This window comes from Salvelinus fontinalis, chromosome 21 (genome assembly GCF_029448725.1).
Source record: "Salvelinus fontinalis isolate EN_2023a chromosome 21, ASM2944872v1, whole genome shotgun sequence".
NCBI classification, from domain to species: Eukaryota; Metazoa; Chordata; class Actinopteri; order Salmoniformes; family Salmonidae; genus Salvelinus; species Salvelinus fontinalis.
Window position 1 is genome coordinate 9,472,932 of NC_074685.1, and position 23,153 is coordinate 9,496,084.

A 23,153-nucleotide genomic window follows, 5' to 3' on the forward strand; every position below is an offset into this window, starting at 1 on the left:
AATCGCCCTCTTCAAACACCCTCTACCTTTCTCTCAATGCCCCTCTTCAAACACCCTCTACCTCTATCAGGACAGAAAAACTGTCAGGTAAACCCAGAAATAGAATCCCTGTCCAAACTAACTGCGTCTGTCAGAGATTAACTTTAGACTGTTCAAGTCACCTTAAAACCCCTTCAACAGGAGTACCTCTGACCCTAACTTCAAACACAACACCCTCAATCCTGACCAGGCCCTCTTTAGAGGAGTGGAGAGACAGATAGACAGATAGATAGATAGATAGAGAGAGAGAGAGAGAGAGAGAGAGAGAGAGAGAGAGAGGAGAAAATCCATGAGGAGCTTAAACCACTTCAAAACGGAGAGAGAGAAAAAGACAAGGGGCTTCTGTCTGTCTTCCTCTGGAGATGTAGCAGCATCTGATGAAAGAGAGGAGAGATGGGGGATTTGAGAGAGGGGGAAGAGAGGAGGATTTGGGAGTGAGGGAAGAGAAGAGGATTTGAATGGGCCCTCTGCTTGGGAGGAGAGGAGGCAGCAGGCGCCCAGCATGGACAGGAATCTGAATGTCTCCCTGTGTTGCACACTTATGAATGAGTTTTGCATGCTTATGAATGAGTGTTGCATGCTTATGAGTGTGTGTTGAATGAGTGTTGCATGCTTATGAATGAGTGTTGCATGCTTATGAATGAGTGTTGCATGCTTATGAGTGTGTGTTGCATGCTTATGAATGAGTGTTGCATGCTTATGAGTGTGTGTTGCATGCTTATGAATGAGTGTTGCATGCTTATGAATGAGTGTTGCATGCTTATGAGTGTGTGTTGCATGCTTATGAATGAGTGTTGCATGCTTATGAGTGTGTGTTGCATGCTTATGAGGGTGTGTTGCATGCTTATGAATGAGTGTTGCATGCTTATGAATGAGTGTTGCATGCTTATGAATGAGTGGTGCATGCTTATGAGTGTGTGTTGCATGCTTATGAATGAGTGTTGCATGCTTATGAGTGTGTTGCATGCTTATGAGTGAGTGTTGCATGCTTATGAGTGTGTGTTGCATGCTTATGAGTGAGTGTTGCATGCTTATGAATGAGTGTTGCATGCTTATGAGGGTGTGTTGCATGCTTATGAATGAGTGTTGCATGCTTATGAATGAGTGTTGCATGCTTATGAGGGTGTGTTGCATGCTTATGAATGAGTGTTGCATGCTTATGAGTGAGTGTTGCATGCTTATGAATGAGTGTTGCATGCTTATGAGGGTGTGTTGCATGCTTATGAATGAGTGTTGCATGCTTATGAATGAGTGTTGCATGCTTATGAATGAGTGGTGCATGCTTATGAATGAGTGTTGCATGCTTATGAATGAGTGTTGCATGCTTATGAATGAGTGTTGCATGCTTATGAATGAGTGTTGCATGCTTATGAGTGTGTGTTGCATGCTTATGAATGAGTGTTGCATGCTTATGAGTGTGTGTTGCATGCATATGAATGAGTGTTGCATGCTTATGAGTGTGTGTTGCATGCTTATGAGTGTGTGTTGCATGCTTATGAATGTGTGTTGCATGCTTATGAGTGTGCGTGTTAGAGAGAGAGAGAGTCTGCTTAATGAGCTTTTTAGCATGAGTTGATGTGTGAGTGTTGAGCTGGATAAGAGAGTTTTGTGATGACGGCGTGTGTGCGTGTGTGTGTGTGTGTGTGTGCATATTTAAGTGAGTGCATTTGTGTGAAGTGTGATTGAGTGCAAGTGTGTGTGTGTGTGTGTGTGTGTGTGTTACGGCGAGTGTACGGGGTCCGTTCACGGTCCACTGGGTTGGCCTGGTAATGGCTGGTTGTCAGAGACAGTTTTTACCCTGCTGTTTAGAGACGTGCTGTGCGCTGCCTTGTAGCAGCCTCAGTGCCACTAACCCACCAGAGGATTAACACACTTAAAGGCAATAAAGGGCTTCTTATCTGTCAGCTTGACAGACAGCAGCCTCAGCAGCCTCATTTGATTCATTAACCAGCAACAGAGAATCAGACTGACCTGCTACACTCTGTCTGGAGGGCTGGACTTGGAGGAGCAGCTGTCATGACTGAAAAAGTGATTGGATGGATCTGAGGCTGGAATTGCAGTTTGCTGGGCCTGTGAGAGCAGGTGTTATGACATAAACAGTGACTGAAATGATGTGAGGATGGAAGTTTAGTCTGAAGGGTTGAGCTGAAGTGAGCATGGCTTTTTAAAGTGGCATGACACAATGCGTCAATATAAAGATATGGTATTACACGATAGGTAAATCAACGACATGGAATGCCACGTGATTCTAGGATATGATACAACATAATACTCTAAGAAATAGTATGACACTATATGAGATACCCCTGAACAACCTGGTTATATATGTTTTTGTAGGGTGAGCTGGGTCCTGCTGGACCCAGAGGAGAGGACGGACCTGAGGGGCCCAAGGGTCGCTCCGGTCTTCCTGGAGATGCTGGCCCTCTTGGACCCAACGGTGAAAAGGTGAGTCGTCTTTGTCCTCGTGACCAACTCCTCATACTTTTAAAATGACATTATTCTTGTGACCAACTCCTCATACTTTAAAAAGGCCATTATTCTTGTGACCAACTCCTCATACTTTAAAAAGACCATTGTTTTTGTGACCAACTCCTCATACTTTAAAAAGACCATTGTTTTTGTGACCAACTCCTCATACTTTAAAAAGGTCATTATTATTGTGACCAACTCCTCATACTTTAAAAAGGCCATTATTCTTGTGACCAAATCTCTATTAAGTTACATGGAACAGAAGTTGAGGACGAAAGACCACCACTCAACTTCTCAACTTCTCAGTCTACCTGCCACCTCCTCTTAAACTGTACATGTTTAGGATATGGTTGGTCCATAACCGGTGAAACTCTGGAGTGACCTTATTTTCTGTTCATTAAAACAAGGACAGTTATTTTTGAAGCTATAAGACTTAAAATAGTTATTTACTTTTCCCCAGTACAGTGTCTCTCTCTACTCTCATTATGTAGTTGGGAATCAGAATCATTTAGGAGTATCTCTGGGGAGTTCTATTTGAAGAAGTGGAACATGGAGAGAGCCAGTTTCCTCTTCCCACGTCCCGCCCACGTCTAGCAGGACCAGGGTGTAAACAAAACAGATTGGCTTCACATTGGCCTGACCCAGAATAGGGGGACTGGAGGAGATAGATTGAGGATCAAAAGAGATAGTACAGAGGATTGTTTCAGCAATACAGTACAGTACCCATTACACACAACCATAGTCACTCTACAGTATATGTATGTTCATGTAAAAAGGACTTTATAAATAAATCCAAAATGATTATTGATTGATATACATACAGAACCGATGTTGACTGTGTTCTGATTGTCCTGGCCCACAGGGCAAACTGGGTGTTCCAGGGTTGCCAGGATATCCAGGAAGACCAGGACCAAAGGTAAGTCCCCCTTTCCTCCCCAGGTCCCTCTCTTTCTCTATCTTTATTACAGTGGATGTTTCTGGGAGCCGCTTCTGAAGAGCCCTTGATTGAACATGGCGTTAGTGATGACCTGATTTGATCTGACGGGCCAGCGGGGCAGCACTCTTACGCAGGCAGGGTGCAGGGTGAACATGTTTGAACCTCCCTAATCTGGCTGACACCAAAAGGAAGGATTTTTACCCTTTTGGTGTCAGACAGACGCCCACTGCCCAGCCGCTATCCACAATGCATCACTACTGCCTACAACAGCACTTTTATTTTACACAACTCAACAACTTTGTTCCTAACCTTTGATTAACCTGGGATTTAATCTCTCTCTCTTTCCCTTCTTTTTCTCAACACAGGGATCTCAGGGATTCCAAGGTTTCCCCGGAGCCAACGGAGAGAAAGGAACAAGGGTATGTCAGAGAACATTTCCTGTCAAAGTTTTAGTACTTTTTATGTAGTATTAGTTTCCTTAAGTTTCAAGTTATACTCTACATACCTACAAAACAACCTACTGTGGATGTGCGAGCCAGCTACGTGCATTTCACTTTGTAGTTTTAGTATTCAACCCACCCCTGAGAGGATTGGATCAATACTGAATCAGATCAATGGAGACAGGGTTTTTTCTCTCTCTAGTGCTAATTCAAAACTCCAGGGAGTTTTAGTCAAAGGGAAGAAGATTAATCCAAGGACTAAAGTACAGTTGTATTTCTTCTTCATTACCATCCTTACATCAACCCATTTTTTAAGAGCATTGAAAAGCGCCACAAAGGTCATTTATCATATTGTACGGTACTTGGCAAAATATTTCATTTTCTTTTAAAGAGACGGGTCATTAGTTTAGTCTGGAGAGTAATGGTTTGTCACAAAGTGTGGAGCGACGGACGGTACACAAGGCTTTTTATCTTCTATCGCAGAAATATGAGAATTTATGTAGCAGAACCCTTAACGCTCTGATGTAGAGCGATGGTCATCACATTTACATTAGTTTCATTGCTGTCATTTGTACATCTAAAACCCAGAAAGCCATAATTCCTTTCTTTATTCATTTGACGTACAGTAAGGGAATACGGTATCATATTGCTCTGAAATCATGGAAATATGGCTCAGTGTTGTTTTCTAGATGTACCTCAATGGTCTCTCGCCCAACAACAGTTTAGGATATCTAAACCCATTTATCTAGTTTTATTATCAAAAATTGAAAGTTGTTTTCTCATTTGAAACTTATATAAACATGAAATAAATGTACCTAAGTCATTTAGCAGACACTCTTATCCAGAGCGACGCATAGCGAAGGTTGAATGAGGAATAAGTCTAAATGTGTTAGGAATTTTGTTAATAATAACTAAAACAATTTCTAGATTTAGATAAAACTATAACTAATTGAACTCTGCACGCCTAGTGAAAAGAGATTTGTGCTGTGGGTTATAAAGTAAGCAAAAAGGGTCATTAAACTATGGTTGAACTGACCCAACTTAGCCCTGAGATGTTTAGATAAGGCAGTGAGTAACTTTTTAGGTCTTCCATTATCTTGAGTTGTCTGCTAAAGTGGTAATAAATTATAGTGAGCCTTCAGGAGAATAGATTATATTGTGTGTCATGTGTGTGCGCTGGGAAGTTGGAATGAACTTTTGAACCTGTTTTTTTATTGGTCAGGAGGAGGAGATTTATTCTGTAACCTATGACGTCATATCTTGTATATAAACTGTTGTTTATGGTCAAATGGTAGCGTGCTCCGAGAATAAATACTATTATCTAATTTTAATAAGACTGTATCCTGTCTATTTTATGTTAATAAGTATCTTACAAATTCTTATAAATAGACAGATTGATTTTAATTAATGAGTACATTAGAGGAATTATTTAATTCCCTTAACAATATGTTAGTTGAAGTAGCAATGGTGAGAGTGGGAATGGGACTAATCTAATGATAAGTACAGGTCTAGTTCATCTGATAGGTTAGATAAGTCAGGGTAGTCTCAAATTCATTACCATGACAACTTGTGACCTCTGACCTCTGTATGTGTTCTGATTCCTCACAGGGACTTGCAGGGAAGGCTGGCCCAAGAGGACAGAGAGGACCAACGGTAGGTCTGCTTCCCCTTAGACCTCCACTATCCACAGGCAATAGAGGTAACCGTGACAATGGTGTGTCCGGGTTACCTTGACCCCCAATAGGAGGTTAAGTGAATGAAAGGAGAACATTCTCTATTGGTGGATATCTTCAGAGGTTCTACTGTCATTATTGGTATTCCTCCCTCCTCACGTTCCTCCTCTTATTCTTCCTCTTTTCCCAGGGGCCTCGTGGAGAGAGGGGACCAAGGGGACCAACAGGAAAAGCTGGACCAAAGGTGAGTCAGGGTCTTTGATCTAACATGGCGGACGAAGTGCCTCACTGTCATACAGTGGTATGATCTTGTCTATCATTGGCTGAGTCCCTTCTGACCACTTCCTGTTTCCCTCCTGTCTCCCAGGGTACCTCAGGAAGTGATGGCCCCCCAGGACCTCCCGGTGAGAGGGTATGTACTGGAGCATCCTTCACCTCAAACACCAATTAATCTATATCATCCTGATCCATTTCCAACAGTGCTTATTGATCACTGGTTGATTGATTGGTTGATTCATTGATTGACTGTATCGTCTGCTTGTGTGTTTAAGGGTCTTCCAGGGCCTCAAGGACCAACAGGATTCCCCGGACCAAAGGGCCCACCCGTAAGACAAACAAAACCTACAACACAACAATGGCACACACATAATACTGTCTTTCCTCTGTGTTCGTCTGTCTATAGTGTTTTACTGGTATGCTATGTTTCTCTGAGACCCAATCTGTACTCTACATGTATATGTGTAGCAGCTCTGGGCTTTTCTGTCTGTGTGTTTCTCAGGGACCTGCTGGGAAAGATGGTCTGCCCGGACACCCTGGACAGAGAGGAGAGACTGTGAGTACACACAGTGTTGTTGTCATCCTACACCTGTGTCATAGACCAGAGTTTATATTCTCCTGAACCTTGTATACCATCTTCTTACCGCTCTTCTTCTCTCTTCTCCTCGCAGGGTTTCCAAGGCAAGACTGGCCCACCTGGACCCCCAGGAGTGGTTGGACCTCAGGTGAGTTCTGCCACATACAACCATACAAATAAGACACGAACAACACCATAATACTAACACACACACACACACCACCATCACAAAACTAACATACCACCACAATACTAACACACACCCCACTATGTCATATCTTCTGTGACACACACCACCTAATACAATACATTTCAGTGGGCTGGCCTCATCGACAAATAGACGTGCAGAGATCATGTGTGTAGGATTAGTTTATTATCACTGATGAGTAGCTTGATGTGACTCACATTGTGTTAATGCGGTGACATAACTCTGTAGACAGAACACTTCCTATTTGTCAGTCCTCATCTAACTTAGATGCAGTTAGGGAAAGAAATTAGGCCTCACCAAAATCATGTACTGTAAATAATGAATGCCCACACGTTTGTATGCAATGCATATCAATGAACACTGAATAGCTACAGTAGGGCTCTCAAACACACCATTTAGTTTTTTATCTCTTACCTAGGCTAAGGATAAGATGATGGTGGGCAGGATGTGCAGTTAGCAGTCATTAGGGTGTCGCAAGAGTCACAAAAGTATGACTTACAGGTGTCGTAATAATGTCATAGTGAGTTTTAGGTTGAGTTTTTGCCTTGTTTGTTGTGCTGACAGAAGGGCTTTCGTCCTGTCTATATCTGGCTAGGCATGACTGTCAGAGTGTTGTTTATCCTTTTAGATATTAGCACGTGGCTGTTTATTCATTATGCATGCTCAGATAACAGCCATTTCCACACAGAGCTTTTCTCCTAATGCTAATTGAGAACATGACATGTATCGATGATGTTGTTCTGGCAGATGGAAGACACCTTCCGGGAGTGACTAGCGGGTACCGGAGGTTCTGGCCTTCCACTCACCCACGCTCTGTCACCCTGTACTCATACATTCTGTACAGACACCCTGATACACTTTGTTGTCTCATTCATATTCTCTCTCTTTTTCTCTCTTTCTCTCCCTCCACAGGGCCCCACAGGTGAGACTGGACCAATGGGAGAGCGTGGCCATCCAGGACCCCCAGGCCCACCCGGTGAGCAGGGTCTCCCTGGATCTGCTGGTAAAGAGGGAGCTAAGGGTGACCCCGGTCCTGCTGGCCCGGCTGGTAAGGATGGGCCCCCTGGTCTGAGAGGGTTCCCAGGAGAGAGAGGTCTGCCCGGCCCAGTGGTGAGTAGCACACACCTCACATCATTTGTGATCGATCGGCTCGATTCGGTCTTATGTAGCAAAATTTGAAAATATGTTTTTTACATTGGATAAATGGTAAAGACTCTAGAAAATGGTATATCATACAATACAGTTGAGGTACAATAGGGAAGTAATTATGCTTTGAAAGTTGATAAACTTAACCCCACTTTTGAGAAAATGGGCCTTGAATGTTTTGGTAAACCTACTGGAGAGCTCTTCTTTGTCTATACCTAATCAGCATCGTTCACACCCTCTTCAGCCTTAGCCCCACCCATCTCTTTAAGGATTCACATGTGAGGCCATGTGCTAAAAAGAGTGAGAATGGTAGTGTATTAAACAACCAAAGATTTCAAGACTAAAGGCTGGTTTATACTACGTCTATCGACATGTCTGTAGACAATTGTCGCAGTGACATCATGAACATTCTATTGTCGTCCGCCATCAAACATGTCGTTGTCGTTATGAAAAGTATAAACACAAAAACAACAGGCTGCATGACTTCAGCAGCCTGGTGGTCCAAAATAGCACAACTGGTGTATTTTAACACCAATAAACCCATCCGTTTAAAAATGAATTTAGTATACTGTATGTCAGTCTAGCAAACCAGGCAATTAAAAGCAACTTTCTAAACAATATTTTGGTTTGTTTATAGCTTGTTAGCTAGCTATCTAACGTTAAGTTAGCTGGCTAGCCAGTTCAAATAATGACCATAACATATAGCTGACAACGTCTTAACTTTAGTTAATTTGTATTTATTATTACAGGAAAATAAACTCACAACAAGATCATTATTTACAAGTTAATGGCGAGCCAATTACAAAAAATATCTTACTGTTGTGAGTGTGATGAAATAAAAGCAGGGCATTCTACCTGAGAATTGTAGAACTTGGACACTGTCTCGTTGGCCTAACATAATATATTAATTTGACTTTGGTGCGTGTTGTTCTTCACATTACCGTCTCTGGTAAACACACAAATCAAATCAAATCAAAGTTTATTTGTCAGGTGCGCCGAATACACCAGGTGTAGTAGACCTTACAGTGAAATGCTTACTTACAGGCTCTAACCAATGGTGCGGGAAAAAAAGGTGTGTGTGTGTGTGTGTGTGTGTGTGTGTGTGTGTGTGTGTGTGTGTGTGTGTGTGTGTGTGTGTGTGTGTGTGTGTGTGTGTGTGTGTGTGTGTGTGTGTGTGTGTGTGTGTGTGTGTGTAGGTAAGTAAAGAAATAAAACAACAGTAAAAAGACATTTGAAAAAAGAGTAGCAAGGCTATATACAGACACCGGTTAGTCAGGCTTATTGAGGTAGTATGTACATGTAGGTATCGTTAAAGGGACTATGCATATACAGTATGATGAACAGAGAGTAGCAGTAGCGTAAAAGAGGGGTTGGCGGGTGGTGGGACACAATGCAGATAGCCCGGTTAGCCAATGTGCGGGAGCACTGGTTGATCGGGCCAATTTAGGTAGTATGTACATGAATCTACAGTTAAAGTAACTATGCATATAAAATAAACAGAGAGTAGCAGCAGCGTAAAAGAGGGGTTGGGGTGGCACACAATGCAAATAGTCTGGGTAGCCATTTGGTTACCTGTTCAGGAGTCTTATGGCTTGGGGGTAAAAACTGTTGAGAAGCCTTTTTGTCCTAGACTTGGCACTCCGGTACCGCTTGCCATGCGGTAGTAGAGAGAACAGTCTATGAATCAAGGTTTATTTGTCACATGCACAGGATACAGAAGGTGTAAATGGTACAGTGAAATGGTTACTTCCATAGTGGAGTATTTTGTTTAGACTTGTAGCTCGCTAGCTAAACAATGAACCATAATCGCAACTCATAACGTTACTACCCTCCATGAATATGCAGGTATCTAACCAACTAGGTTCAATGTTAGCTAGCTAACATTAGGCTATAACTAGCAATGCAAATGGCTCTGATACGAATCATTTTACTAAACAGATCATACACGTAACATTAGCTAGTGAGCCAGCCTGCTAACGTTAGCTAGCTAGCTAACAGTATGCTTTAATTTGCAATGAAATTTTCTCCATCTCTTTAGCGATCATACTCTGCTTCCACTGGGCATTCCACTGATTTCAAAACTCAGTCCTACAGAAAGTGGAGAGCAACTCTTTTGCAGTTCTTTGTGATATCTCTCAAAAAAGACACGTTAGAAAGGATTACCTACACATACTAACCAGCTCATGATATAGACAGAAGTTCGCTACATGGCAGACTCATCTCTCCACATGTCTAGCCCATCCATTATCTCAGCCAATCATGGCTAGCGGGAAGGTTTCTGACTTTTTCCGTGGCTAAACCAACTAGGCTCATCATTTTATTCATATTTACAGATGGCATAAAAGTTTGTTATTAAGGCATATGCAAGTTCACATGTTCCAGAAGGCATTTCTGCCAAAAAACACATTTTTCTAAAAAAATGAATGTTTACGTTGCAATGCCTCTCCTGTGAAGTAGTGACGCGGGACATACACCTAGTTTCCTGAAACAAGTCACATTTCTGTCTTATCTTTGGGATGGATAAGATTCAAATCAATCAGATTTATTTTAGAGTTAGTTGCCTTTCTTGTGTAAACATGAGGAGTTCACATAGGCTTTCATGATTACAGCTTCTTCCCTCAGTAGCCTGTATCCTCTCAGTCAGGACAGTGGGGGGATTCTGGGATAAATAGAGGGGTTCTGGCCCAACGTTAAGGAAGGATGAGATGTATTCTGCTTCCATCACAGAACATGTTTGTTTTCTAAAGATTTGCTTCCCCTTCCCTCTCTCTCTCTCTCTCTATCTCTTTCTCTCTCTCTCTCTGTACAGGGGGCTCACGGCCTGAAAGGTAGTGAAGGCCCCAACGGCCCCCCTGGACCTGCTGTGAGTATGGCTGATGAGCACACATCCATCAACACCCTCTCTTCATCTCTTACACTCTCTATCAGTAGTTGTCTCTCTATCACTCTATCATTATCTCTCTGTGTTTTTCTCTATTTCTCTCTCTTCCCTCTTTTTATTTTGCACACGCACTGCGAACAATGTTTATAGCTCATCAGTTGTACCAGCATGCATTACATCATGTTTTAACGATATTCATAGTTCATCCATTAATAGGTTCCACCTATTTAGTAGATTTGCCTAATGTTAAGATTCTACCCTAAGATATCAAAATATGTTATCAAAAAAGTAATGTACCTGCTGTAGACTAGTTCTCCAGGGATATACAGCACTTTTACAGGTATGAAGGTAGTACTGTAATGAGGGTAGTACTGTAAAAGCAGAGACGTGTTTAGATGGGGAACAACATTCTGTGGCAGCCATGCTTGCGCCCCTTTAACATTACATGGGGAATATTTAAACAATGCTATGTTACTAAAGTAGAATTAGAACAATATAAAACATTCTTCAAATTGACCCGACTTTCGAAGTATATGGCTTTGAATAAAGATAGTACAAGACTTGTTAGTAGTGACCTATACTGACGGTGTCTCTCTGTGTTTTAGGGTTCCCCTGGTGAGCGTGGTCCTGCTGGCCCAGCCGGACCCACCGGTCTCCCTGGACGACCAGGACCTCAGGGACCCCCTGGACCCGCTGGAGAGAAGGGTGGACCGGTAAGACCCAGTTCAGTTCAGCCTGGTTCTGTCCATGCTACTAGTTTCAACATAAACCCTGTTGTTAGAAAACAAACACATTTCTCTCAGCCACTGTATATCTCAGCCTCCTCGTTTCAATCGACTTATTGTACAGTACAGTAGTGTTCAGGTCAATTCTATTATAATTCAGTCAATTCAGGAAGTAAATGGTTTACATCCTGAATTGACTGAATCAAAATGGAATTGATTTCAAACCTGCAGTTTAGTAAGTCTGCAGATGAGAGTTGTCTGGTAAATGAGTTAAATGAAATGTACTGTAATTTAATGTGCTATAGGGTGAAAAAGGACCCCAAGGCCCCGCCGGTAGAGATGGTGTCCAGGGACCTGTTGGTCTGCCTGGCCCAGCTGGACCTCTCGGACCCCCAGGAGAGGATGGAGACAAGGTGGGTTGGCCCACTGAGGGGAGAGTAGTATGCGTTTGTGTGTGTGTGTGTGTGTGTGTGTGTGTGTGTGTTTCCGTGCGTGTGAATTTATATAAAAGTGAACACTTAGCAGCTTAGATAAAAACAAAATGTCTATCACTCTCTGACACGAACACACAAACATACTCAACGTGATGATTTATATCAAAGGCAGGGGGTGTTTGTCCTCTCTCATGACCCTCTCTCTCCTCAGGGGTGTTTGTCCTCTCTCATGACCCTCTCTCTCCTCAGGGGTGTTTGTCCTCTCTCATGACCCTCTCTCTCCTCAGGGGTGTTTGTCCTCTCTCATGACCCTCTTTCTCCTCAGGGGTGTTTGTCCTCTCTCATGACCCTCTCTCTCCTCAGGGGTGTTTGTCCTCTCTCATGACCCTCTCTCTCCTCAGGGGTGTTTGTCCTCTCTCATGACCCTCTCTCTCCTCAGGGGTGTTTGTCCTCTCTCATGACCCTCTCTCTGCTCAGGGGTGTTTGTCCTCTCTCATGACCCTCTCTCTCCTCAGGGGTGTTTGTCCTCTCTCATGACCCTCTCTCTCCTCAGGGGTGTTTGTCCTCTCTCATGACCCTCTCTCTCCTCAGGGGTGTTTGTCCTCTCTCATGACCCTCTCTCTCCTCAGGGGTGTTTGTCCTCTCTCATGACCCTCTCTCTCCTCAGGGGTGTTTGTCCTCTCTCATGACCCTCTCTCTCCTCAGGGGTGTTTGTCCTCTCTCATGACCCTCTCTCTCCTCAGGGGTGTTTGTCCTCTCTCATGACCCTCTCTCTCCTCAGGGGTGTTTGTCCTCTCTCATGACCCTCTCTCTCCTCAGGGGTGTTTGTCCTCTCTCATGACCCTCTCTCTCCTCAGGGGTGTTTGTCCTCTCTCATGACCCTCTCTCTCCTCAGGGGTGTTTGTCCTCTCTCATGACCCTCTCTCTCCTCAGGGGTGTTTGTCCTCTCTCATGACCCTCTCTCTCCTCAGGGGTGTTTGTCCTCTCTCATGACCCTCTCTCTCCTCAGGGGTGTTGACAGGCAGAGTTGGCTCTGACTGACATGTCTTTAAGTCTTTCCAGCTGACAGATAGCTGAACCCGTTATGTCGATCATTTGTACGTTTCAGATGGTAGAGAGAGGAGCTGCTATTAGTATGCAGACACACTGAGACACACACACTGAGACAGAGAGAGAGAGAGCGAGAGAGAGAGAGGGAGACAGAGCGACAGACAGAGGGAGAAAGAGAGATGGAGAAACATTTGTATGAAGATCAGCCGTAATTTAATATTTTATCCTTGGAGGAATGCTGCTTTAGTTGTTAACTGGCCTTAGTCTCTTTCTCCTGGTGTTGGGGGACACAGGGAATACTGAGGTATTTGACATTCAGAAAGAGAGAGAGAGAGAGACACACACACAAAGAGGATCTCACTAACATTCACAGTCTCATTATAAGGCCTTTCACACTCGGAACAGGGAGGATAACTCCAAGGGCTTTATTAAGAGGAGTTAAGGAGAGTAGAATAATGTTGTTTCAGAAGCAATAAGCATCCTCTGGGCTGGCTTAGGAAAAGTCTGACTCAATGTTTTCCCACCATTTCAAACACCTAGAGACTGCAAACGCATTTGAGTATGCGTAACAGTGTGACGTTCTGGGGTTCTGATTTTGCAGTGCAAATGCAGTGCAAATAAGTTGTGAATGGAATCCGTGACAGGCTGCTAGTTGTGTGCCACATATAGATGACAAACCCCTTCTGGGATGTGGTCCTTTGTAGATCAGTCGGTAGAGCATGGTGCTTGTACCACAAGGGTAGTGGGTTTGATTCCTGGGAACACTGAAATGTATGTATGCATGACTGTAAGTCGCTTTGGAGAAAAGTGTCTGCTAAATGGCGTATATATATATTATATAATTATTATATTACATATACAGGTAATTGACAAAATAATGGAAACACTTGAGTAAATGAGGGATACAAAGTATATTGAAAGCAGGTACTTCCCCACAGGTGTGGTTCCTGAGTTAATTAATTAATTAACATCCCGTCATGCTTAGGGTAATATATAAAAATGCTGGGCAGGTCATTATTTTGGCCACCATGGCTAAGCCCCCATAGTATGACAATGCCCTCATCTACAGGGCACGAGTGGTCACTGAATGGTTTGATGAGCATGAAAACGATGTAAGCCATATACCATGGCCGTCTCAGTCACCAGATCTCAACTCAATTGAACCGCCTGAGACAGCTTTTTGTACCACCATCAACAAAACACCAAATAATGACATTTCTCGAGGAAGAATGGTGTCACATCCCTCCAGTAGAGTTCCAGACACTTGTAGAATCTATGCCTAGGTGCATTGAAGCTGTTCTGGCTTGTGGTGTCCTAACGCCCTATTGAGACACTTTATTTTGGTGTTTCCTTTATTTTGGCAGTTACCTGTACATTATATTTGTCTTTGTTTTGTGCTGCTACCATGTTGTGCTGCTGCCATGTTGTGTTGCTACCATGTTGTTGTCATGTTGTGTTGCTACCATGTTGTTGTCATGTTGTGTTGCTACCATGTTGTTGTCATGTTGTGCTGCTACCATGTTGTTGTCATGTTGTGTTGCTACCATGTTGTTGTCATGTTGTGTTGCTGCCTTGTTGTTTTGCGTCCATGTTGTTGTCATGTTGTGCTGCTACCATGTTGTTGTCATGTTGTGTTGCTGCCTTGTTGTTTTGCGTCCATGTTGTTGTCATGTTGTGCTGCTACCATGTTGTTGTCATGTTGTGTTGCTGCCTTGTTGTTTTGCGTCCATGTTGTTGTCATGTTGTGCTGCTACCATGTTGTTGTCATGTTGTGTTGCTACCATGTTGTTGTCATGTTGTGTTGCTGCCTTGTTGTTTTGCGTCCATGTTGTTGTCATGTTGTGCTGCTACCATGTTGTGTTTTCATGTGTTGCTGCCATGCTACGTTGTTGTCTTAGGTCTCTCTTTATGTAGTGTTGTGGTGTCTCTCTTGTCGTGATGTGTGTTTTGTTCTGTTTTGTTCTATATTTTTATTTTATTTTAACATTTTAATCCTAGCCCATGTCCCCGGCATGAGACCTTTTGCCTTTTGGTAGGCCGTCATTGTAAATAAGAATTTGTTCTTAACTGACTTGCCGAGTTAAATAAAGGTTAAATAAAATAAATACATATATATATTATGTGACTCCTAGTTCTGACACTGTGTCACTGAATGATATTTGAAGGCAACAATGACATATACCCAACAAAAAGCCCTAAAACCTCTCTTATCTCCCTGCCAAGCATTTACTCACATACAAATCTTAATTTAGCTGAACACTAGCTCAACAGGATTAAAGTGAGTTAACTCAACAGGATTAAAGTGAGTTAACTCAACAGGATTAAAGTGAGTTGACTCAACAAGATTCATTGAGTTGTGATGACTGTTGTTGTGATTGTCTTTGTTTCTATTACCAGGGAGAGATTGGAGAGCCAGGTCAGAAGGGAGGCAAAGGAGACAAAGGAGAGCATGGTCCACCTGGTCCTACTGGTCCCCAAGGCCCGGTTGGAGCGCCTGGTCCTGCTGTAAGTATCCCACTAAACCATTTCACCCTCCAGGTCATTGGATATGATGTCACTTCCTGTCCATGTCACAGTCTCTTGACCTGGTCTATGCCACAGTTCAAAATCAAATTATTCTCTACCCCTTACTCTCTTATGTATGTACATTCTATCCCCTCCCTCTCTCTCTCTTTCTCCTTCTATCTCGCTTTCTCTTCTCCTCTCTCTCTCGGGTGTGTAGGGAGCTGATGGAGAGCCCGGTCCCAGAGGTCAGCAGGGTCTGTTTGGCCAGAAGGGAGATGAAGGATCCAGAGGGTTCAATGGACCCCCTGGCCCAGTTGGACTGCAGGTCAGAACAATAATCAGAACCAGGGACAGTCTATGGTTGTGTCCCAAATGGCACCCTTTTCCCTATGTAGTGGATTTATTTTGTCCAGGGCTCATGTTGTTGTGATTGTGACTGACATCATTATCTTGTCTGACTGCAGGGATTACCAGGTCCAGCCGGCGAGAAAGGAGAAACTGGAGACGTTGGTCAGATGGTAAGAGTTCCTACTATTCTCTTATGCAATATTGCTATAGAGTTTCATGAAATAGAGCAGAATTCTAATGTACCAGTATTGAGTGTATGTATAGGGATTGTGTACAATGAATTTAGCACTGTCGGTTTCCTATATTTATATGATGATAGTTTATTCCTATTTGTATGTGATGACAGTAGACTCATCACTCTTTTTCTCCTTCCCTCCTAGGGTCCTCCCGGTCCTCCTGGCCCCAGAGGTCCCTCCGGACCCCCAGGAGCTGACGGCCCTCAGGGACCTCCTGGTGGTATTGGAAACCCTGGATCTGTTGGAGAGAAGGTAAGGTCCACCTGTTAATTCCCTTCACCTCATTGTAGAACCCATAGAAATACAATCCATTAATCCAAAATTGATTATATTTCTATGGTAGAAGTCAGTTTTCTGAAGATTCCTACACTTGGCCTAGTCCTCTTGACCCCATTGGAAGCCATGACTCTCCTAGTCCACCATGGGTCTCCTAGTCCACTACGGGTCTCCTAGTCCACCATGGGTCTCCTAGTCCACCATGGGTCTCCTAATCCACCATGGGTCTCCTAGTTCACCATGGGTCTCGTAGTCCACCATGCATCTCCTAATCCACCATGGGTTTCCTAATCCACCATGGGTCTCCTTGTCCACCATGGGTCTCCTAATCCGCCATGACTCTCCTAGTGCACCATGGGTCTCCTAATCAACCATGGGTGTCCTAGTTCACCATGGGTCTCGTAGTCCACCATGCATCTCCTAATCCACCATGGGTTTCCTAATCCACCATGGGTCTCCTAGTCTACCATGGGTCTCCTAATCCGCCATGACTCTCCTAGTACACCATGGGTCTCCTAATCCGCCATGACTCTCCTAGTGCACCATGGGTCTTCTAATCCGCCATGACTCTCCTAGTGCACCATGACTCTCCTAGTGCACCATGGGTCTCCTAATCCGCCATGACTCTCCTAGTGCGCCATGGGTCTCCTAGTCCACCATGGGTCTCCTAATCCGCCATGACTCTCCTAGTGCACCATGGGTCTCCTAGTCCACCATGGGTCTCCTAATCCGCCATTACTTTCCTAGTGCACCATGGTCTCCTAATCCGCCATGACTCTCCTAGTGCACCATGACTCTCCTAGTGCACCATGGGTCTCCTAGTCCACCATGGGTCTTCTAGTACTTAGAGATCTACATAGCAGAGGATTCAGACAGTATTGAGGTACATAGTCGTTATGCCGTCTGTTCCTGCACATAAAATCCCCATAGTTCACAGCAGTCCAGAGTAGATGGCAACGTCTATTTACCCTGTTGCTGAGCTCAGAGCTAGAAGGTGTCTCATCTAACAGTGTAACTGTGGTTTAAAGTAGCAACAAGAGACAGATAGTCTTACTGTGCAAGAGGTCCAATTGTCAGTTTGAGTTTCAGTTCAACATTATTCAGATCACCACTCATCCTCTTTGCAAGGCTTTTGTCACCATCAATATTTGATGTGGCTATTCAATAGATCATGTTTGAAATTGGAAACGCTCATTTTCATTCTCAAGTGAGTGTGAGCGACACGCACACACGCACGTGCGCACACACACACACACACACACACACACACACACACACACACACACACACACACACACACACACACACACACACACACACACACACACACACACACACACACACACACACACACACACACACACAGCTTAATGGTAGTGTTTTCATCCTCAACAGTATTGTCGTTGGAGAGAGTAGAAGTATGAATTAATACTCAAAGTGACTGTGGAGACGCTGAATGCATTATTTAAAACAGCTCTTACAAAATAAGCCTTGGTGTTTTGCTCACCGTCAGGGGCAGACGATCGGAGGTAGCTGTTTGATTATGAAAGCTTTGTCTTGGCACCCGCCAGCCCCACTGTCCACCAAACGCTCCCAGCACTTTCTACTGCAATGATGGCATATTTTGTTTTATCTGGCCCATCGATAGAATGACCTTCGCCCCCTGAGAGTCTTCCCCCTGGGAGCACACATCCATCCCTTCCTCAAACAAAAGCTTAGCTCACCACAATTACAATCCTCTCTCTGGCTAATCTGATCTGAGCTGATCTGGCTGCTTTTATAGCAGTGGTTTAGTCTTCCTTTCTCGCTATCTTTCCCTGTTTGTCCCTCTATCTCTCTCTCTCTCTCTCTCTCTTTCTCTCTCTCTCTTTCTCTCTCTCTCTTTCTCTCTCTCTCTCTCTCTCTCTCTCTCTCTCTCTCTCTCTCTCTCTCTCTCTCTCTCTCTCTCTCTCTTTCTCTCTTTTTCTTTCTCTCTTTCTCTCTCTCTTTCTCTCTCTCTTTCTCTCTCTCTCTTTCTCTCTCTCTCTTTGTCTCTCTCTATTTCTCTCTCTCTCTCGTAATCTCTCTCTCTCTCGCAATCTCTCTCGCTATCTCTCTCTCTCTTTCTCCCGCTATCTCTCTCTTTCTCTCCCTGTAGGGACTAGGGTGCCATTTGGTATGTAGCCCCTATGTGGAGTCAGACACAGGGCTGTATTAAAAGCTTAGTACAGGAGAGAGAATAACTCATGCTTTTAAACAGGCCTCTCTCTCTGCTCTGGTCTCTCTGCTCACTCTCTGTGCTCTGCTTTCTGTGCTCTGCTCTCTCTGCTCTGCTCTCTGTGCTCTGCTCTCTCTGCTCTGCTTCCTGGACTAGATATCCTGACAGAAAGAAAAGTGCTTTGGGAAAGAGGCCAGATGCTCATTTAGGTTATGGATGGGTATGATAACCTAGAGCTAGGCCTGTGCGCACTAGGCACAGTTTGGGTCAGCTCTGTACAGTTCAATCCAAATCCACCAGGCCAAGCAGTTTGCTGCCCTGTCCCTCCCATCACAGACCGGGGTTAGATAAACATTGTCTCTAGGAACATGTCCACCGTTTGTCCCAATGATTGATTGATTGATTGTGACGACGGGGCCTATGTGACAGTGAGTAACAACAGGGCCTGAAGCCTGGGCCCGCTACCCAATAAGACAGGCAGGGAGAGAGGGAGGGAGAGTGGAAGATGTATGGAGTAGACCAAGAAGGACCCAGAGGTCGCCTGCTCTTTGCCCGCTCCAGGCCCAGCTCTGACTGGCTGTGATGGATTGTAACCCCTGGTGTCATCTCTTTCATTCCCCAGGGGCGTCAGGACATCGGGTTTACTGTAAATATCCATTTTAGAGTTGTTTTGGTTCACTGCCGTTTCTGAATTGTTCTATCTCTCTCTCTCTCTCTTCCTTTCTCAGGGTGACTCAGGTGAAAACGGAGAACCTGGTCTTCAGGGAGAACTTGGCGGACCTGTAAGTGAACCGACAGCACCTTCACATCATCATCATCATCTAACAGAACAACTGTTTCAACACAGCTCCACCACACTACAACTTCCATTCACTGCCTTTCCATTGGAGAGAAGGAATTATTCTGCCGCAAATGCAAAAACTGACCGATTCATATATTTATTATAACAAAACAGTAGAATGAGGCTATTCCTCTTCACCATTACTGTAACAATAACTGAATCAATTCAACAAAGTTGTAATTAAAACCATTATAGACGAAAGCCCACCAACCACATGGAGTGTGTTAAGCACAGTTCTACTGGGCATAGACATGAACACATTGTTGACACAGTAACACACTGTTGAGACACTAACACACTGCCCCACTGTCACAGGGCCCAAGAGGAGAGCGAGGAGAGAAGGGAGAGTCCGGTCCTGCAGGTTCTGCTGGACCCCCCGGCCCTAAAGGTCCCCCTGGAGATGACGGTCCTAAAGGAAGTCCTGTAAGTCCTGGTTACACTTCTCTGTAGAATCACATATCACAGTTCATTGATTGATTGGTTGATTGATTGCAGTTGAGTCCCGTTACTGCCATGTGAATCTATTCCAATGGATGTTATGGATTTGTAATCAATTGTCAGTGGAAGGCAAAGTAAGATGTAGTCTCTAGGGTTATTAAGTTGTCTCTAGAGTCATTCTAGATACTGAGCATTTTGTTTGGATTTCATTTCCAGGGTCCAAGTGGTTTCCCTGGTGATCCTGGTCCCCCTGGCGAGATCGGACAGGCTGTAAGTCACTGAAATGTTACAATGACATTGTTTTGGCATCCAGTTTCTGTAATGCTTTGGCACCTATTGAAATGTAAATAATCCCACACTGTGCCCTATCCATTCAGTGTCATGCAACTTTCCCCATGTCTCTCTTTCTCCTCCTGCCAGGGTTTAGACGGTCCTCCTGGTGACAAGGGAGATGACGGAGAGGCTGGTCAACCTGTGAGTCTCACCTAACGTATTATTACATCTGTCTAACGACAAACAAGCACTAACAAACTGAGCATTTCTCATATCTGAAGGTAACTACAGTAAACATAGAAGTACTGTACAAGAGCTTTTAGCACTCTGATCATGTACTTTAACCATATCCTTTCTCATCTCTTAGGGTTCTCCTGGACCCACCGGAGAGTCAGGTCCTTCTGGCCCACCAGGAAAGAGAGGCCCCCATGGTACAAGTGGACCCGAGGGCAGGCAAGGAGAGAAGGGAGCCAAGGGAGAGTCTGGTCTGGAGGGCCCACAGGGAAAGACAGGCCCCGTTGGTCCTCAGGGAGCACCTGGCAAGCAAGGTTCTGAAGGTCTCAGAGGTATCCCCGGCCCAGTTGTAAGTACAACATTGTTTAATATTTTCATTTCTTTGTGTCATAGCTATTACAGTAACTAGGGACAGTAACTATGAGTTTTCTACAACACTCATAGATGAGTATAGTGACTGATCTTACAAAAGCCATTTCTAATTCACACAATATAAGCATAAGGGAATAATACCAATATTGTAATAATAATTAGGTGGGTGCTTACATTTGTCCTATTTCATACGTGTACAAATGTATATTGGAAATGTGTATTTCCTTATCCCTCTGAGAGTGTGGTTACAGCCAGGGTCTGCCATTATCAGCGGTGACTCTGGAGCAATTAGCGTTAAGTGCCTTGCTCAATGGCACACAGATTTTTCACCTTGTCGGCAGGGGATTAGAACCAGTGACCTTTCAGTTACTGGCCCAATGCTCTAACAGCTAGGCTACCTGCCACCCTTATATTGTATGTAAAGATCAGATCAGTGGCTTAAAGCATTGACTCGTATCTTGTTTCCATGCAGGGGGAACAAGGTCTTCCAGGTTCCTCAGGCCCCGACGGTCCCCCTGGACCCATGGTGAGACAACTAATCTCTGACCTCTAACCCGTAAACCCGGGTCATTGGATGTCACAGGATTCACAGTACCTTGTCTTATTGGGTCAGACATGTAATGTTATATGTCCTCATCTCTTTTACTCTACCTCCCTCTCTACTTCTCTACCCCCTTCCTTCCATCCCTCTCCGCTACAACTCTCCCATATTATTTCCATCTCTCCCTCTCTTGCTCTCTCTCCTCTCTCTTTTTCTTTCTCACTCTCTCTCTCCTCTCCCTCATCTCCCTCACAGGGTCCTCCAGGATTACCAGGTTTGAAGGGAGACTCTGGCATTAAGGGAGAAAAGGTAAAACCCAACCCCCTGTTTCAGTAGGTTATTGACAAGTACTATACTGTAAATATTACAGTCAAATATTAACATACCTGTTGCATGCATGGCTAAAAGTCACATCCTGTATTGATCTTCTTCCATTGCTAATGATGTTGATGTCTAAAATTCTATAGGGATACACTTTAGAGATACTGTATATTCCATACTATACACATTCAAGTGAATGATAACTGACGGCTCATTGTTCAAACCTATTGATTATGTATCTGGTATTAGCCCCAGTGCAGTTAGTCATCACACTAATGATATATGAAGCGAGATTGATTGACAGGCAGATTGATGTGAGTAATTAATTGATTATTGATGCCTGTTTTGATCTGTGTTTCTCCTCTCCTCAGGGCCACCCTGGTCTGATCGGTCTGATCGGGCCTCCAGGAGAGCAGGGAGAGAAGGGTGACAGAGGTCTGCCAGGCCCCCAGGGGACATCAGGACCCAAAGGAGACAATGTTAGTAGACCTACAACTGTTGTTTACATGAGTATTGAGCGATGTTTACCTAATAAAAAATGACATGTTGTGGTTTGGTCTGATAATACAGTTGATCATATCAAGTCAACACAGTCAAGTGTGGTTTGATCAGCCTCTCTTCTCTCCTTCCTGTCTTTATTCTATCCTTCTCTCCCTCCAGGGTATTGCTGGCCCCTCAGGTCCTCTTGGTCCTCTGGGACCTCCAGGATTACCAGGTCCTCCTGGTCCTAAAGGAGCTAAGGGGTCATCGGTAAGGGGTCCCCTTGAAATCATGTCCTACTGTCCATATAAGTTGTGTATATGGGCTTGTAAATTCTAAACCATGTCCTACTGTCCATAGAGGCTGTGTGTATGGGCTTGTAAAGTCTAAACCATGTCCTACTGTCCATAGAGGCTGTGTGTATGATGCTGTGTTCTTTCCTGTCTTCCTCAGGGTCAAACTGGTCCCAAGGGAGAGACTGGTGTTCCTGGACAACCTGGGCCTCCTGTAAGTTATCTCCATGATTGTGTGATGTCATTACATGTTGTAGTTTTGTAGTTTTACCCTGACTAAAACATCTCTCTCCCATTTCTCTCCCTCTTTCCCTCTTACCCTCTTTCTCTCCCTCTCTCCTCCTCCACCTCTCCCCCTTTCCTTCTTCTCTTTTCCCCATCTCCTCTTCCTCTCCCCTCCTCCCGCTCTCATTTCCCCGTCTCCTCACCTCTTCCTCTCCTCCTCACCTCCTCCACCTCTTCTTTCCTCATCTCCACCCCCCTCTCCTTTCCCTGTCTCCTCCTCTCCCCCTCTCTCTCCTTCTCCACCCCGATAGGGTCCTCCTGGAGATGTCATCCACCCGCTGCCCATGCAGTCGAGCCCCAAGCGGAGCCGCAGGAACATCGATGCCAGCCAGATGATGGACGATGCCAATGCAGATGCCAACTACAAGGACTACGACGATGGAATGGAGGAGATCTTCGGATCCCTCAACTCCCTCAAGCTGGAGATCGAGCAGATGAAGCACCCACTCGGAACACAGGGCAACCCCGCCCGCACCTGCAAGGACCTGCAGCTCTGCCACCCTGACTTCCCCGACGGTGGGCATCGATTTGAGATCTGAAATACTAAATCTGACATTCTGAAATCTTACTAAGTTCGGTGCTGAAGCACAGGAGTAATCTTGTTTGAAACTTGTTTGGAAAAGGTGGCTGGTGCTAGCTATCTTTTTCATACAGGTGG

At 44.4% G+C, this 23,153-nt stretch overlaps 1 protein-coding gene across 1 annotated transcript in view; it reads left to right on the forward strand.

The window, feature by feature from the left end:
- Window positions 1–23,153, forward strand: part of LOC129819154 (collagen alpha-1(V) chain-like) — a 166,989-nt gene that overhangs the window by 122,320 nt on the left and 21,516 nt on the right. The window contains exons 26-53 of the mRNA XM_055875716.1: window positions 2,377–2,484; window positions 3,371–3,424; window positions 3,811–3,864; window positions 5,494–5,538; window positions 5,749–5,802; window positions 5,926–5,970; window positions 6,110–6,163; window positions 6,337–6,390; window positions 6,506–6,559; window positions 7,532–7,729; window positions 10,575–10,628; window positions 11,252–11,359; window positions 11,677–11,784; window positions 15,253–15,360; window positions 15,578–15,685; window positions 15,825–15,878; window positions 16,089–16,196; window positions 19,146–19,199; window positions 19,574–19,681; window positions 19,913–19,966; window positions 20,117–20,170; window positions 20,337–20,552; window positions 21,048–21,101; window positions 21,372–21,425; window positions 21,809–21,916; window positions 22,098–22,187; window positions 22,371–22,424; window positions 22,747–23,011. Coding sequence (XP_055731691.1) covers window positions 2,377–2,484; window positions 3,371–3,424; window positions 3,811–3,864; window positions 5,494–5,538; window positions 5,749–5,802; window positions 5,926–5,970; window positions 6,110–6,163; window positions 6,337–6,390; window positions 6,506–6,559; window positions 7,532–7,729; window positions 10,575–10,628; window positions 11,252–11,359; window positions 11,677–11,784; window positions 15,253–15,360; window positions 15,578–15,685; window positions 15,825–15,878; window positions 16,089–16,196; window positions 19,146–19,199; window positions 19,574–19,681; window positions 19,913–19,966; window positions 20,117–20,170; window positions 20,337–20,552; window positions 21,048–21,101; window positions 21,372–21,425; window positions 21,809–21,916; window positions 22,098–22,187; window positions 22,371–22,424; window positions 22,747–23,011 — 2,479 coding nt within the window. The remainder of the gene's footprint in view (window positions 1–2,376; window positions 2,485–3,370; window positions 3,425–3,810; window positions 3,865–5,493; window positions 5,539–5,748; window positions 5,803–5,925; window positions 5,971–6,109; window positions 6,164–6,336; window positions 6,391–6,505; window positions 6,560–7,531; window positions 7,730–10,574; window positions 10,629–11,251; window positions 11,360–11,676; window positions 11,785–15,252; window positions 15,361–15,577; window positions 15,686–15,824; window positions 15,879–16,088; window positions 16,197–19,145; window positions 19,200–19,573; window positions 19,682–19,912; window positions 19,967–20,116; window positions 20,171–20,336; window positions 20,553–21,047; window positions 21,102–21,371; window positions 21,426–21,808; window positions 21,917–22,097; window positions 22,188–22,370; window positions 22,425–22,746; window positions 23,012–23,153) is intronic.